This window comes from Salvelinus alpinus, chromosome 11 (assembly GCF_045679555.1).
Source record: "Salvelinus alpinus chromosome 11, SLU_Salpinus.1, whole genome shotgun sequence".
NCBI classification, from domain to species: Eukaryota; Metazoa; Chordata; class Actinopteri; order Salmoniformes; family Salmonidae; genus Salvelinus; species Salvelinus alpinus.
Genome location: NC_092096.1, coordinates 45,143,094 through 45,160,693, shown reverse-complemented (window position 1 = coordinate 45,160,693; position 17,600 = coordinate 45,143,094). Strand labels below are relative to the sequence as shown.

At 43.2% G+C, this 17,600-nt stretch overlaps 1 protein-coding gene across 2 annotated transcripts in view; it reads right to left on the bottom strand.

Annotated features, from left to right (window-relative positions):
• Nucleotides 1-17,600, bottom strand: part of LOC139534245 (inactive ubiquitin carboxyl-terminal hydrolase 53-like) — a 61,321-nt gene that overhangs the window by 31,765 nt on the left and 11,956 nt on the right. For both annotated transcript variants that reach the window (XM_071333212.1, XM_071333210.1), the window contains exons 2-7: nt 5,030-5,753; nt 3,960-4,052; nt 3,597-3,731; nt 1,616-1,726; nt 656-738; nt 428-512 (exon numbers count right to left, since the gene is read on the bottom strand). In XM_071333212.1, coding sequence (XP_071189313.1) covers nt 428-512; nt 656-738; nt 1,616-1,726; nt 3,597-3,731; nt 3,960-4,052; nt 5,030-5,173 — 651 coding nt within the window. In that variant the 5' untranslated portion in view covers nt 5,174-5,753. The remainder of the gene's footprint in view (nt 1-427; nt 513-655; nt 739-1,615; nt 1,727-3,596; nt 3,732-3,959; nt 4,053-5,029; nt 5,754-17,600) is intronic.

Sequence of the window (17,600 nt, the reverse complement as noted above, 5' to 3'; positions counted from 1 at the left end):
ACATCATTATGCTTGTCATCCAGAGTCACATTTACTTATTTTCCAAGCGATAGCACACAATATTTTACATACAGCAGGTTTTTAAAGGACCAAATAGTTTGATCGGCTTTGTGTTTTCATTTTTGCCATGGGAAAAAATATTGCGATACTGCTATCGTCCCAGCTCTATTAGCTAACTAACTAAGCAAAGTAACCAGACAACTAAGTCACAAGAACCCTAAATACGACTTTACAGTGGGGGGGGGGGGGGGGGGGGTTCTGCTGTTGTCTTGCTAGTGACATTCCGACTTCGCCCCCTACTAGTTGTTTAGTGTGATGAGAATGGAGCTGCATCCTGACTTGAGATATGCGTGCGCTAGTTTTTGCACAAAACTGGCATTGACATCAATGTATGATTTTATTAATGCTTGATAGGACAGACACTTACCGGACAGTTGCGGGAATCCCCGATGGTGCTGGCCGCTTGCAGCAGCTCTCCAAATGACTCGTCCCGCCTCTGATACACCTGTTGACTGAGAGAACCAGAAAGAGTGTGAGAGAAAGATATGAGAGAGAGAGTTTACAGAGAGCGACAAAGCTACAAAAGTCACTCAGTAACCCTAAGAGGAACATGGAGAAATGTGTGTTTTGTGTGACGTCAGTAAGCATGGCTTACCAGAGGGCAGTGGTGGAGACATAATGCACTAGCTCAGTGAAGGGCAGGGGGTCGGAGGATGCCCCACAGCTACGGCACACAGACTGCAGGGGAGAGGGGAACAGGAACACAACACAGACACATGGCCGTTAGCTAGGCGCCGCTTAACCACTGCCAAGCACTAATTATCAAGTCAGCGTGTCATTTCACGAGGTGTAGTAGTTTGGGGGCAGTTATGGGGAAATTACTACTTTAGGGTGTTTGTGTGAACTGTGATGGAAGAGAGTGGAGTGTTTGTCAGTTGAGAGGAAAAGTGGCAGGCGGGGTGGGTTGTGTTTTGTGTCCGGTCTTCAGACTTCATCTATTGCCTCCTTTCTCAATACTGAGCCACAGCACTGCTGGCTTTTACACTATAGGGCCTCTACCGAAACATCAAAGCAACCCTCCTGCTGGAGAGCTACTGGGGTATACAGGTGTTTTGTTCCAAACATACTGTAACTGTAGCACAGCAAACTATTCCGCTACAGTGCACTCGACCACAATGCGTTCTGACCACAGCGGTCCCAACACCACACAACACCCGATTCCACTAACCTGTTGAGCAGCTGATTAACTGAATCAGGTGTGTAAAAGCCTGCTGGAAGAAGAACTTGCATATCTACTTGCTCTCAGAGTTGGCCAACTACGCATCATCATCAAACCCTGCATCAAAGCTGTCTGATACGTTGACGACAAGACTGCTCTGGGATTTAGTGAGATGAACATCATACCGGCAGGGAGGGATCTGAGGAAAACCCCCTCTGTATTGCAGAGTAGCAACCCCACTCTGGAGACGTGACGAATTGGGTAGCTCCTATCTCAGACAGTGATCCATGTGGCTGCTGCTGTACCCCCGGATGGTGTGTGTGTGATCCCTGTGCTTGCAACTGGATATGGACCTGTGTGTGTGTATGCTACCAAATGCTAGGAGTTTCCTTTAACCTGTTCGTAGAGTGTCATGGCAAACTTCTGGTGTGTGATGCAGGACTTGGAGGTGCAGGCATCTGTCTCTTCAGGCACAATGTGCAGGTGGATCTGTTCCAGAATATTCTCCTGTGAAAATATAGCATGACGATAAGAAATGGGTCAAAACAAACAGGTAACAGTTTTCACCGAATCACCATTAGCTTGATCTTATCCAAAGGAATATTCACATTTCCAAATTGAAACTTTGGAAATTGTCCCCCTCTATTGAAATATTAGCAATCATCAGCTAATTATTTTTCCTCAGCATGTATCGCCCTCAACTCACCCTCAGCTATACACTTATCTCCTTACTGTACCAGTAAAGAGAAAAATAATGTCTGGTAAACCAATACTTTCCTCCCTGATACATCTGTATAGTTTTGTGACATTTAACAGCTAGGGAGTTATGCGGTGCCTCAGACTGGTTCCTTAACTACAGTAGTGAGTGCAAGCGGCCTCCACTTGAAACTCACTCATATTGCTACAGAAACCCACTGGGTTTATGAAAGAGTCAGGCTGCTTTTAGACCATCATTTCACAGCCATTTAATCTGACACTGGCTAATTCTGCTCAGAAATGAATTCAAGTCGTACCGCTGAAGCATTACGGGGCCTTGATTTTGTCTTTAATTTACGCACGTGAACCTAAAATTCACATGGTCATTAGGAAAAAGAGAGAATAGCTTTATGCAAGGCCTTGCCAAATATGAACATGCACACAGCGAAACGTACATTGAGAATTAAACCAGTTGAAACAATGTTAGAATGATTCAGATGACATGCCTGACCAAATTGCAGGTAAAAAATAAAGGGACAAAAACCTGTGATCTCACGTTACATTTCTATTCTAGCTATATCATAAAAAAATGGGGTTGTTGCCAAACTGAGAATGGGACATTGGTTACAGAACAAACATTTCGTTTTTTGTTTTGTCTGGGACCTGACCACCACCTTGGATTTGATTGGATTGTGGTTCTTTCTAAATCATTGTTTATTCAAAACAAACTCCAGTACGAGACGCAAACCACAAGAATCTGAGGTAAATTTTACAAACGGCCTGTGTGAGTAGTTCCCTGTGTTGCCGAGGAGCTCGGAGAGGGGGTTATTGGTTATTTGGTTTGGCTGGCCTCTCGTTTTCTCATCACCTCCTGTTCTACAGAGAAAGAGCGACTTAATTTTCAAATCCATTTATCCTCCACTGTAGAATGAGCCCTCCTGAGTGAATGACCTCCCCACTTGAGAGCTGCTGCGCTGATCATAAAATGAGTGTACGTTTGTGCTGAGTAGGTTTACAGCAATTTCGCTACAGAGTCAAACTCAATACTGGCACAATGTACTGGAGTGTACCGTCCCCTAAACCCTATGGCTAAAGAGGAACAAAATCATTAGCGAAGATGAAGTCTAAAACTAGATGTAATGTACAGTAATATTCCTAAATCCTGGATGTTTCTTAGTTGGTGTTGAAGCGTCTGAACATTCCTGGTCTGAGCTTGTAATGACATTTTCTCTGTTGGGTCTGGAATGAGTGTTAAAAAAAGAACATGGTAAGAAAGCATTACTACTACAGTGGAAGTTAGCCAAACTAAGCACAAGTGGACTGAATAGTTATGGTTATAATGAATCATTCAGAGGGCTCATAGAGACATCTTTAAACCACTCGGAGTGATGCTTCATACACAGTGAGGAAACCAAAAAAGGCCCAAAGATGGTGCTTCTGCTTCCATAACCCGCCACCATTATATATTACGGGTTGTGTCGAGGAGATTGGTGGGAGAGGGGACAGGGCTCTTTCAGACGGTGACCTTGCTGAAATCTTTGTTACAGCACATCTGCCCTCATATGTTCCCAACACACATTCCAGTCTATCCTTGGGAAGGCCCCAGTCGCCTCTGCTCAGAGGCCCCCCTGGATACCTGGGTTATGCCGGTAAGCTTGGTCGGTCACCATGGGAAACTTACGAAGCACTCTGCAGCATCGTCCATGAAACCGAGCTGAAAGCGGTGCTCGTCCTTAAAGGTCTCTGCCAGGGCATGACGCAGGTTGTCCGAGGGCAAAGCGCGCTCCCGACTGTGCTGAAACTGGGAGAAGATGCCCTGCGGAAAAGAAAAGAAGCTGGGAATTAACCAGACCATTCATTTAATTTGAGGTTTCTGAACAAACCTAACTGACCTTCAAGAACCTGAAAACGAAAACATTTAAAATGAATTATTAACAGCAGTTCAAGGGACAACTACGTGTCAGCAACAATAAAGCCCTAAAAAGTAACTTTAATATATTGTAATTGCTTTCAACAACTGTAAGACTTGATGTAGGGTGCATACCTTCAACGCACAGAAGATGCAAGAGTCTCCGAGACAGAAGTGCCCAGGAAGCTGCCTCAGACTGCGTCTGAAGATGTCCAGCTGCCACAGCACCTGAACAATGGATTGAAGAAAATATATTATTGAGAAAGTATTGTCATGTTCATTAAGTTCCTCATTTTCCAAACCAAACTCTCATTATAACCCAGACTTGCTCAGCTAATCCTTCCTGATAACCTTTGATGAAAGACAGGTTTTTAATGGGATTTGTTTTAGAAAACACTCTTTCAGCTCCAAATGTGACCCTTGAGGGCCAGTTAATAATTATGAGTGGAAATCAAGCTTTATCCAGCTTTACTTCACCTGTCCTCAAACATTCTCAACCATGGATTTGGGGCTAGTGATGGCCTTCCTTGTTAGATGGTGCTTAGATTTAAAAAGGGGGTCTCTGGTTGAGTCAGGCCATGAGGAGGACAGAGGAAGGAGGGAGGGGAAATAAAGAGGGGAAGGAAGGCTACTGTTCCTTGGAAACATAGCCCTGGGTGTCAGACATCTTCACCCAGCTCAGCCATGTCTCGCCCCCTGAGTCACGGCCTGGAAGAGTGACCTCACTGCGGGATGATTGCACCCGTCAACCCTGTCGCCAACTGCCATCCCACGAGCCAAAAACAACCTTCCAGTAACTTGCCGGGACATGCTGACGAATATAGTGACTAAGCTATGGGCTTTGAGGCTGTAAAGTAATGCTGGTGTTGGTAAATATTTTTGTCCGGAGGGACATGCTGTCGAATCCTTTCTTATAACTATGCAACGCTAACATGAGTGACGTAGCCTACTGGAAATGAGAACATGTTTTGTATTGACTCGGCTTACTAGGTATTGCAATAAAGGGATTTGGCATTGTTGCAATTTACATTAAGCTTTTACTAATGTCCCTAATCAGAGATTAACAGTGTCTCTACATCCATCCCATTGTTCTAGATACATAACCATTCAAAAACAAAGCATTTCTGTTCATGGCCATTACCTCTGCTGCATATGAAGAAAACATGCAGTAATAATTTACTATTTATTGGTAAGTTAGGACTCACCTGCACCGCACTGTTGAGAAAGCAGCTATTCTGCCCCGGCTCGTTCAGCAGGCCTTTGGTGGGGGCTAGAGACAGCATGCTCCCCGGCTGGTAGGATTTGGCAAGATTGCCCCCCGGCTTCCTGAAGAACTTGGCCCATGCCATTTGATAGAGTGTCTGCCTTTGGACGGGAGTGGAGTGACTCAGTGAGGCAGACTGGGGCTCGTTGCTGGTAGCGGTGGGATCTCTCGCCCCGTTAAGAAACGAACCCCGACAATCTGAGGCTACGTTATTCCGCTATCAGCAGCTATTTTCTTGCTACACATGGGCGACTACTGCCACCTCTCCACAGCTCGATAGGAAGGTGATTTGACCTTGTCCACCACTTGGAAGAGTCTTAAATGTCACAAGAAATTTGGATTTTAAATGTTAAGTCACTGGCTAGGAAGTCTTTTGAATCCAGAGAAAATCCTTTTAAAACAGATTGCTAGTCTGATTGTTCTTATGCATAGCTGTTTGACTCCTGAAGTAGGGGTGTTAGGCATTCTCCAACCTGGATCATTCTGCACTGGGGATTCAGTACAGGGATGGGAGGGGCTGTGGGTACCGGTTGTCTCTGGGGACTCTCCACATTGGCCTGACGTTATAGAGCAGTCAAATAGAATTGATCGTCCCTTTCCAAGGTTCATCCATAGAGAAGATCTATCCAGGCAGCTCTTACCATTGGATGTCAATTGGGTCTGATCTGTAAAAGAAAGAGTGAAAGGAGACTTGAGTCACAACAAAATAATAATTTAACTCAAAACAAATGAATATCCAGGAGAAACATTCGAGGACATAGTGCAATACTGTATGACCTTTATTGAAAAAGGGGTGTTTGGATCCTTCTAGTCAGTAAATTATATATTCCTGGCAATAGTAAACATCAGGTTTCACCTATTTCCAGGGCAGTAGTTGACCCCACACTCTTATAACATATATGTCAACAAAGCTTATACATTCACTTTTTGGACCACCCTTGTTCTAATTGTCATTTAATATACCCCCCTCATTCTTAACACATTTATTGGAGTGAGGAAAACAACGTAATTATTGATCAATTACAGTTCACAGTATCAATGTATAAAACATTACCAAAGAGAACATTGTTTAGGTCTTGAGAAATCAGGTCACAAATTCCAAAGTCCACCAAACTAAGATATTATAGGCAACTGTGCATGCATATTGCATGCTGTAAAGCTTAAACCTTTCGTCATCTTGTCACTTTGAATAGTCGTGCCCCAGCTACCGAGTTGAAGGTTAAACAATAATGGGAGCGATGCCAAGTTATACGGTAATATCATCTGTCCAGTAAACAATGTAGTGCAAATAAGTTAGTTGCAGCATGCCTTCCTTCAAGTTCAACGCCTGGTCAATGGCCAGTCTTCAACATTAGGTCACATAGTGCCTCTCATAGCCATGCCAACGTGTGTGTGGAGCGGACTTAGCATTAGGCTAACATGGCAGACAAGGAATTATCCTGCCCAGCCTGACCTGCTGCTCACCATAGCCTCTCAAAACATAACTGGGACACGTGTCGTAAACCATTTGAGACTCAGTTGATCCTGGAAGCAGTGCAGCCCACATGCTCAAGGGCCTACCGGCACACTGAACTTCAAATGCAATAACCGACCCGTAAGGCAGCCACGACAGAGACAACAGAGCTGTTTCCCAGAATGCTGCCGGTGTCATCTGCTCGCTTTGGAAATGCTGGTTAAGGGTTGTTTAAGTACAATGCATGTACATATACTGTATTTGTGCTAAAGGAGCCGGGCAATTCAGTACCAAGGTTATTAGGGTGACACATCCCACTGGGGAACCAGCAGACCACAGTCAACCAACAAGCTTCCTAAAACATGTGGTGTTTTGTTGTTCTTATCTGTGTTTGAAACTTGTAAATGTTAGCTGAGGAACACAAAGGATTCTATACGAATGTGTATTCTATTCATTAGTGTTACCCATATAGCTAAAAATGTGGTTAGGGGAAGTTATCAGACAAGTGGGATAATCACAGGAAATGATCTAGAAGCTATACAATGACACTGAGCAGCAGTTTCCACTGTCATACAATTCATACTTCTGTTTTAAGTTAGGCACCTCTGAGTACACGATGATGCAAATCCTGTATTCCGCAGCTCACAAGCACCCATGTAGAACAGTGAAGTGCCATTCATAGCTTAACAATCAACAAATAGATCCACAGCATTAGTAATCTACTGTGACTGGTAGATACTGTGTGTTAAGGCATGCAGTCAGAAACGGACTGGCCATAGGGCAGTTCTGGCGAATCACAGGTGGGCTGGTCCATCTTTAGGGGTTTTATGGAGAGAATTATCATCATTTAACCAATCATGAGGGTTTGAAAGAAGGGGGGAAAAAATGGGCCAGAGTTGGGGCCTTGACAGAAAGAAAAATGGGCCATTGTGTTAGAAATGCGCAGGCTACATTGGTTGCTGTCTGTCATGCTAGTGCCAGACAGGACCAACTTATGTCTCAACAACATAATAGTCCAAGGTCTCTATGCTACCCTTGTTAATAGAACCAGCATCCATTTGTCTGATTTTAATATTATAGTTTATTTTAAAAGCACAGTGGCTATTGACAACATGTTCTGCAGTTTTACCTGTGCGGTCACGCTATCATTCCTCCTGTCATAGCTTCTCTATACCAGCAGGTTAGGTATGCTGTGTGTCAGTATGGAAAGAAACACCATCTCTGTCTCCCTGGTGTGCTGGTATTCAGCCAGTACAGGTCAAAACAATGTCTGCTGCTCATACTCTGCATTGTCATGTCCTCTAAGAATGCCGTCACCTGCCCTGACCACGGGGGTATAATCCTGTGTGACCTACAGTCAATGTGATATGTTAATTGGTATCTTTTTCAAACCAATGGGAATGTAATGACTGCCGCTACACAAACAAAAGCCTTGAGAGGAGTCAATGGCCTCAACGACGCTATAATTCAATGAATCTGGCAACAATAACGCAATAATGATTATCAATGGTGACGAACGAGGTAACAAATCACACGGCCTCAGGGCCAGACGGATTACCAGGACGTGTGCCGAGAGCATGCACGGACCGACTGGCAAGTGTCTTCACTTTCAGCTTCTCCCTGGCCGGGTCTGTAATACCTACATGTTTCAAGAAGACCACCATAGTCCCTGTGCCCAAGAACGCCAGGTAACCTGCCTAAATGACTACTGCCCCGTAGCACTCATGTCAGTAGCCATGGAGTGCTTTGAAAGGCTGGTCATGGCTCACAACACCATCATCCCGGAAACCCTAGACCCACTCCAAATTGCATATTGCCCCAACAGAGCCACAGATGACGCAATCTCAATTGCACTCCACGCTGCCCTTTCCCTCCTGGACAAAAGGAACATCTATGTGAGAATGCCGTTCATTGGCTACAGTTTAGCGTTCAACACCATACTGCCCACAAAGCTCATCACCAAGCTAAGGACCCTGTGATTAAACACGTCCCTCTGCAACTGGATCCTGGACTTCCTGACGGGCCTCCCCCAGGTGGTAAGGGTAGGCAACAACACATCTGCCACACTGATCCTCAACATGGGGGCCCCTCAGGGGTGCGTGCTTAGTCCCCTCCTGTACTCCCTGTTCACCCACAACTGCATGGCCAAGCACGACTCCAACACCATTATTAACTTCTTTGGGCTCATTGGAACACTAGCATCCCACCTCGACAACATCCGGTGAAATTGCAGAGCGCAAAATTCAAATTACAAAAATAGTAATAATAAACATTCATGAAAATACAAGTGTTATACATTGGTTAAAACCTCTACAGGATCGGTGGGTCCCCGGCGGGACGGTTGAGCTAACGTAGGCTAATGCGATTAGCATGTTGTAAGTAACAAGAAAATGTCCCAGGACATAGACATATCTGATATTGACAGAAAGCTTAAATTCTTGTAAAATCTAACTGCACTGTCCAATTTAGAATAGCTCTGACAGTGAAAGAATACCATGCTATTTTTTGAGGAGTGCACAGTTATGAACTTGAAGATGTATTAATAAACCAATTAGGCAGTCTTGATACAACATTTTGAACAGAAATGCAATGGTTCATTGGATCAGTCTAAAACATTGCACATACACTTGCCATCTAGTGGCCAAAATCTAAATTGTGCCTGGGCTGGAATAATACATTAGGACCTCTGTTGCATTTCAAAGATGGTATAAACATTTTTTCAAATGCAAAATAATGCATGTTTATTCATTGTATTATCTTTTATGAGCTCTAATGTGTTATATTCTACTACATTCATTTCACATTTCCACAAACTTCAAAGTGTTTCCTTTCAAATGGTATCAAGAATATGCATATCCTTGCTTCAGGTCCTGAGCTACAGACAGTTAGATTTGGGTATGTAATTTTAGGCAAAAAATTTAAAAAGAGGGGTAGATCCTTATTAATACCCTGTGAATTTCAGTTTGTGACAAAACATGCAATGTATAGTGTGGAAAGAATCATTGTACCATCTAAATTGCTGTGACATATTTTCAGCTGGTGTACAAAACCGAAAGTAAGAGGCAAAAACAAAACTTAAGAACAGGAAGCATAGAAATACCGCACATAGAACAGATCTACTGCTTCTTAGACTTGCTTTCAATGACAAATCTATAACTTGGTCAGGTCGCCCAAAAAGTTATATTGCAGCTTTAAATGGGTCTTTGTTAATGATGGCAAGACTTGTTTATAAAGCAGTGTGGCTTGATCACTTATCCTTGGGTCAAACAGAAAGTGCAGACATGCAAAATCCACCAACAAACATCTGATCTCAATGAAAAGCACATTCAACTGAGATGGCAGGCCTTTCAAGGGGCCTATGCAACACATCTCTATTGGATTTGTTTTGCATATCCTTGGTCAACAACAACTGTAATTTGCATCCCTGACTGGAGCTGTGAAGATAAACCGAAAATTACAGACACAGACTGAAGCATTTTTGTGTACGGTCAGTCATTTTCTGTGATTCTGCTACACAATATTCCTCTAAAATCATTATTTGGTCAACAGTAATATCCTAAGCATTATGTTGATTCATAGCCAAGTGAGGGGTTACCCGAGTCATTTCACTGGTCTGGATTTTTGGAATCGACCAAAGCACATTACGGAGTTATGAGACGTCCTTTGTAAAGAGAGAGTCTTGCTTAGTGTCTTGCGAATTCCAAGCGCAAACAAAAAAATCTTGTCGTCATAGCAAAAATGCTAAGGCTAGCACCTTTGAGCAATCAGCTAGAGCGTCTGTTCTGCATCAGCATTTGACAGGGTAAGGCTGTCCGTTAGACATGAACACCGCAAACGTGACCTGGTCTACAGTGTGGGGAATTTAAGTCATCTGGTGATGTAATTGATCTATTAGAGATGTGTTGATGAATGGCCTCAGAGAGGTTTAACTGATGTATTTTATATGGCAATGTCAAGAGCCTTTCATTAGGAGACTTGTAACATTCCTTTAACATATGTCAGATAAATAATAACAAAACGTGACTGTTCAAGAAGCAGCCACTGGCAGAAAACGTGTCATCATGTACTTAATTTTACAGAAACACAAAAAGGCAAAGCTCAGTTTGTTTTAATTTTACATCAAGTTGCCCTAATACCTGTGTAACAACTTCAATAACTGACTTTCCCACTTGTTGCCTCCAATATGAAACTCCAAGGCATTTCCATACTTCTATACTGAATCCTTGATGTTAGACAGTGGTGCAGTGTGCCTTTGCTCAATGCAGATCAATACATCATCCCACCTAGCTGGCGCATTACACACCTTTGTGACGGCTAAAGCGTGTCCCTCCCCACAACTCGCCGACTCCGACTCAACACTGATGGATGGCTTTCCCAATAGGAGAACACATTCAGTGGTGAAACTAGTTCCCTGGGATGATAGAATGCCCAATGCGTTCAGGCTAGTTGCTGCTTTTTGTCCTCAAATCAGGTATTAACAATGGTCTTTAAAATGTAGAGCATATTCTCTCTGAAGATGTTGCTCATCTTGAGATTCTGGCATATGAGACGATAAAGGAAAGAAATGGTGTGGCTCATTGCACTTTAAAATTTCTGCAGTAGGCTAAATCGATGGGTGTCAATCTTAATGAAAAGTAAAGTATATATACTTTTTTCTTGACATTTTAGCTAAGAGCTGTTTATGGCAGCATAACTTGGATGACTGCCAAAAATGTAAATACAGCAACTTAACATTCGTAATATTCCATGACTAATTTAAAAACAAGTTGTTTTTCCCAGCACTTTCACCTGTGTGTTATTAAATTAATTAGACCAATCTGTTCCAAATTCCAACTGTGGTCAACTCAACATGTTCAGAAGTCACACTTACAATAACCTAAGACAGCTGCTATAAAAAAAATGTTTTATACTTTTATAAACTCTTCCACTGTTTGCTATGACGCCCCCCAAAAATCTTCCTGTTTCACACATTATATGCATGTGTGAAATGGAAATATCCTAAATCTCCCTGAGACACCGCCGGAGACTGTTTGCCATGACACCCCGCCTGACCCAAAATAGATGAGAACCAGACAGAGCATGTTTTGGAAATAACGAAAAAAAACATGTCCATCCATTGTCACTTTACTTACTCATGCACGAAGATATAACAGGGCACAAGTGAGGTATCTGATGAACTAACTGCCAAGAACACATTCCTTTATATAATGTCTAAAGACCGCACTTTTCCTCTAGAACCTACAGTTGGTAATAAACTGAACAATCATAAGTCGTTTTCACACAGACTTGGGGAATAAAGGGAACGTTAACTTCTCAAATCAACACTACACAAAACAAATACCCACCAAGGAAACAGATTACGTTGTCGTTTACTGACACTTCGAAGGTTCAGAAGTTTGCCTTCCTTTGCTTATGCTCTCCGAGGTTCTACTCGAGTGTTCTGTTTGTTCACAAATTGACTGCAACTTGGCAAGGAAAAAGCAGACAACGACGTTGAAGGATGACAAGGATTTTATTTTATTAGTTCCCTGACTTAATATGTGGAAAACTGCATACTGAAAAACTTACGTTAGGATATAGATATACTGTATTAAAGCTACAAAATGTGCCTCCTGAGTGGTGACAGTGGTCTAAGGCACTGCATCACAGTGCTAGAGGTGCCAATAGAGATCCTGGTTTGAATCCAGGCTCTGTCACAGCCGGCCGCGACCGGGAGACCCATGGGGCGTGCAAAATTGGCCCAGCGTCGTCCGGGTTAGAGAGGGTTTGGCCGGCAGGGATGTTCTTGTCCCATCGCGCACTAGCGACTCCTGTGGCGGGCCGGGCGCAATGCACGCTGACACGGTAGCCAGTTGAACAGCGTTTCCTCCGACACATTTGTGCGGCTGGCTTCCAGGTTAAGCGGGCATTGTGTCAAGAGGCAGTGCGGCTTGGCTGGGTTGTTTTTCGGAGGACACATGGCTCTCGACCTTCTCATCTCCTGAGTTCGTACGGGGGTTTCAGTGATGGGACAAGACTAACTACCAATTGGATACCACGCAATTGGGGAGAAAAAAGGGGGTACAAAAAACAAAATATTCTTGGTTGGTACTATTGGGGCCTATATGTTCTTGCCAGAAACAATCAAACTGTGGTTAACTGCTTTCAAAGCCATGTTCTGCAAACCTACAGCAAGTTATGAACTCAGTAGATTGACATACAGTTAGCCATCCATTAAATCAACAGAGGAAACATCCTTGACCAACTGGAAATGTCATGTCCCTTCCACCCTCATGTACTGGGGTCTCATTTATCAACCATGTGTACATTTCAAATCAAATCCAAATCAAATAGTAATCAAACTGTCAACATTTACACATATTCTCATCGATAAAAATCAGAGCCATATTATATTTGAGCGCTACAGCCCTACCAGGCTGTCTATTCACCTTTTATGGTAACAAAAACACCCTCATTTTCTGTATGACTTGGAGATGTTGAAACTGGATCGTGACAGTTCGTAAAAGAAAGCCCAATGGAAAATTTGATCACATTTCTGTAGAGGTCTGGGCAGAATGTTGCAGTGACTTCTTCAAACTAAAAATACATGCCACCTAGCGGGTGCCAAACACTGGCCACGCATTCTGCAAGATTGATTGTCCTTTCTAACTATTTTCAAAGTAAATGCTACAGTCCACACGTCTATGCAAAATCAATGCAAATTGTTGTTCAAAATGCCTCCGTTTTATCATTAGGCCTACGTTTGAACGTTTTTATTAGACTACCATTATTATATTTCCTGTGCAGCAAACATCTCCCATTTCCCCAAAACAATCAATAAGCCTATTTGATTGCAATACAGTTGACCAACCTTCTTGAAGTTGTGCGCACGCATGGTTTGGGATTTGCGTGGAGATACGCACACTTTCCCGTCAAGTTCAACGTTTATAAATATCAACCTTTGCGGGAAAATGAGGCCCCTGGATTTCAACAATTCTCTCATGTGGGGCAGACACCAGAGAGTTAAGCCAGCCTTCTCTGTGTTGGCTAGGGTTGGGGTCAATTCCATTTGAATTCCAGTCAATTCAGGAAGTACACAAATTCCATGTTTTTCAATGAGGGAAATTTGGAATTTGGTGTACTTTCTGAACTGAAATGGAATTGACCCAAACCTTGGTATTGATCAATTCCAATGTGCGCTCAATACTTCACTGACTACTTAATTTAAAGCTGCCGTTAGGCAAAAGCAGTGAAGTGCGAAAGTGAAGAGAAAACCAATGTTTATTGATATCGTCCCCCACACTCGGTCAGAACCTGCCTCACTTTGCTTCCTACACACATTTTTGCTTCAATTGGTTTCAATCGAAAACACTTGTGTATGTCACAATCCCTAGATGTTGCTGCAGAGGCCTTGGCAGTACAACTTGAAACATAAAATCCTCAAACCTTTTTGACCATGTAAAAATGCAAGCTGACTATGAGGAAACTGGGCTCAGCTGTGGGGAAATGAAACAAGACCCCTCTGATGAAAATCCTGAAATAACAGAAAGAAACAAAAACTGGAGAATTCCCTGCAGACTGGAGCAAAAGTGGTAGGCCCGATTACCGGCGAGACAGGCTACAGGGAGGAGGTGAGAGCCCTGGTGGAGTGGTGCCAGGAAAGTCGCTCACTCAACTTCAACAAAATGAAAGAGCTTCTGGAGACCGCAGAGAGCACGCCCCCCCCCCCCCCTCCCCCCATATCGACGGGCCGCAGTAGAGAGGGTGAATCGCTTCAAGTTCCTCAGCATGCACATCACTGACAACCTGAAACAGTCCATTCACACAGACAGTGTGGTGAAGAAGGTGCAGCAGCACCTCTACAAACTCAGGAGGCTGATGAAATTTGGCTTGGCCCCTAAGACCCTCACGGACTTCTACAAACGCACCATTGAGACCATCCTGTTGGGCTGTTTCACTGCCTGTTACGGCAATTGCAGTCCACAACCGCAGGGTTGTGAGGTCAGCCCAACACGTCACTGGGGGCATACTACCTGCCCTCAAGGACATCCACAGGACCCGGTGTCACAGGAAGGCCAAGATCATCATCAAGGACCTCAGTCACCCGAGCCACAGCCTGTTCACCCCGCTACCATCTAGAAGGTGGAGATGTACAGGTGCATCAAAGTTGGGAGACAAAAAAAAAATGCTTCTATTTCCAGGCCATCAGACTGTTAAATAGTCACCACTAGCAGGCCTCCGCCCAGTACCCTGCCCTGAACCTTAGAGACTGCTGCCCTATGTACATAGTCATAGAACACGGTTTACAGTGCCTTCGGAAAGTATTCAGACCCCTTGGCTTTTTGCACATTTTGTTACGTTTAAGCCTTTTTCTAAAATTGTTTATCCCCCCTCAATCTACACACAATAGCCCATTATGACAAATCAAAAACAGGTTTAGAAATGTTTGCTAATTTATAATATTAAAATGTATTTTTTTTTATAAAGTATTCACACCATTTACTCACTATTTTGTTGAAGCACCTTTGGCAGCGACTAAAGCCTTGAGTCTTCTTGGGTATGACGCTACAAGCTTGGCACACCTATATTTGGGGAGTTTCTCCCATTATTCTCTGCAGATCATCTCAAGCTCTGTCAGGTTGGTTGGGGAGCATTGTTGCACAGCTATTTTCAGGTCTCTCCAGAGACGTTCGATCAGGTTCAAATCCAGACTCTGGCTGGGCAACTCAAGGACATTCAGAGACTTGTCCCGAAGCCACTCTTGCATTGTCTTGGCTCTGTGCTTAGGGTTGTTGTCCTGTTGGAAGGTGAACCTTCACCCCAGTCTGAGGTCCTGAGCTCTCTGGAACAGGTTTTCATCAAGAATCTCTCTGTACTTTGCTCCATTCATCTTTACCTCAATCCTGACTAGTGTTCCAGTCCCTGCCGCTGAAAAACATCTCCACAGCACGATGCTGCCACCACCATGCACCACCGTAAGGATGGTGCCAGATTACCTCCAGACGTGATGCTTGGCATTCAGGCCAAAGAGTTATATCTTGGTTGCATCAGATCAGAGAATCTTGTTTCTCATGGATTGAGAGTTTAGGTGTCTTTTGGCAAACTCCAAGTGGGCTGTCATGTGCCTTTTACTGGGGAGACCCTTCTCCCCCGATTATTCAGTTTAGCAGGCAGCCAGCTCTAGGAAGAGTCTTGGTGGTTCCAAACTTCTTCCATTTAAGAATGATGGAGGGCACTGTGTACTTTGGGACCTTCAATGCTGCATAAATGTTTTGGTACCCTTCCCCAGATCTGTGCCTCAATACAATCCTGTCTCGGAGCTCAATGGACAATTCTTTGGTCTTTGCTGTGACATGCACTGGCAAATGTGGGACCTTTCATAGACAGGTGTGTGCCTTTCCAAATCATGTCCAATCAATTGAATTTACCACAGGTGAACTCCAATCAAGTTGTAGAAACATCAAGGATGATCAATGGAAACAGGCTTCACCGGAGTTCAATTTCGAGTCTCATAGCAAAGGGTCTGAATACATGTATTAAAAATAGAAAACAGAAATACCTTATTTACATTTGGTAAAATCCTGTTTTTTCGCTTCGTCATTATGGGGTATTGTGTGTAGATTGCTGAGAATTGTAATTTATTTAATCAATTTAAATAAGGCTGTAACGTAACATTTGGAGAAAGTCAAGGGGTCTGAATACTTTCCTAAGGCACATTCTGTATTCTAGTCAAGGTTAACCTTATAAAACTACAGCTGTACACACCTTTTCTATTAATATACTGTCCACACACACAATTTACTTAGATATAGATAACTCTGACATTTCTCGTTAGGATGTTTCTTAATTTCTTCAATTCTTTTGAAGCTAGATAAAGGCATTGCTGCATTGTTAGAGCTAGAAACACAAGCATTTTGCTGCACCTGCGATAAAACCTTCAAATATGTGTACGCAACCCAAACATTTGTATTTTCCAAAGCAAGCAGAAGTTTCCTGTGTGAACTTCCTGCTGAAACATTCCAGCACGTGGACACTGCTTGAACCCTGTGAAACTGAACAGGTCACCCACACCTCGCTGAGCCACTCAACAAACAGCTCCCTTCGGTCACAGCGAGAGTGGAATAGGGAGAGAACAGAAGTAAATGTTCCCAAAAACAAATCCTGTATTTATTTTTTAAAGGCTCTGATTGAAATATAACGGCCTCCCTTAGACTGTTCAGACTACTTCCTAAATGTTTCGCTGCTTCCCACGACTTGCCAATAAATGTCAGAGCGATGGCCAACAACTCCCCCCACCCTCCCTTTATTTTAAAACAGATTAATGAGTTTATTCAGTTCCAGCAGCTAATTGAAATTCTGCAAGCGGGTGGTGTGTATGAGAGGGTTTTGGTGCACTCTGGCTTAGCCCTTTAATTTCTGTAATTTGTAAGAAAATTATATATAGCTTCAAAACATGTTTTAAAAATGAATGTTGCTTGCAGGGAATGCGATTCTTTGAACACTACAGTGAAAATGTGATTGGATGCATTTTCTCCATTGTCTACAGTTTGGTTAGTGGTCCACTGATGTAGCCTACCACCTCCAGACTGTGGCTTTAATGAATGGACGATGCAGTTGCTACATAGGCCAACAAATGGGGCACAAGTTATAATCAATGCCAGGTACCGGTGTTGTGTTCAAGACCAAGACCGGATGGGGGGGGGGGGGCCGAGACCAAATCAAGACCAGAAAAATGCGAGTCCAATTCAAGACCACGATTGTAAATTTGATCAAGTCACCACCATAAGAGCTCGAAATGTTCTGAAATATGAACACAGACATACTGGACAACATATGGATACTTTAGACATTCAGAATAGTGGGAAAATGCATTCTGGGGGAAAATAAAGCCACTCTACAAAGTATTACTAACCAAAGTGGGGAACAATGGGCCTTCAGAGAAGGGATTTATAAAATAATGATTATAATAATTAAATCTCTTCCGTTTGTTGGAAAGGAAAGGGTTAACACTGCTGGTCTCTAGGGAGATACATCTAGCTAGCTAAAAATCAGACATTGGCTAGGACATCAGAAGCTAGAT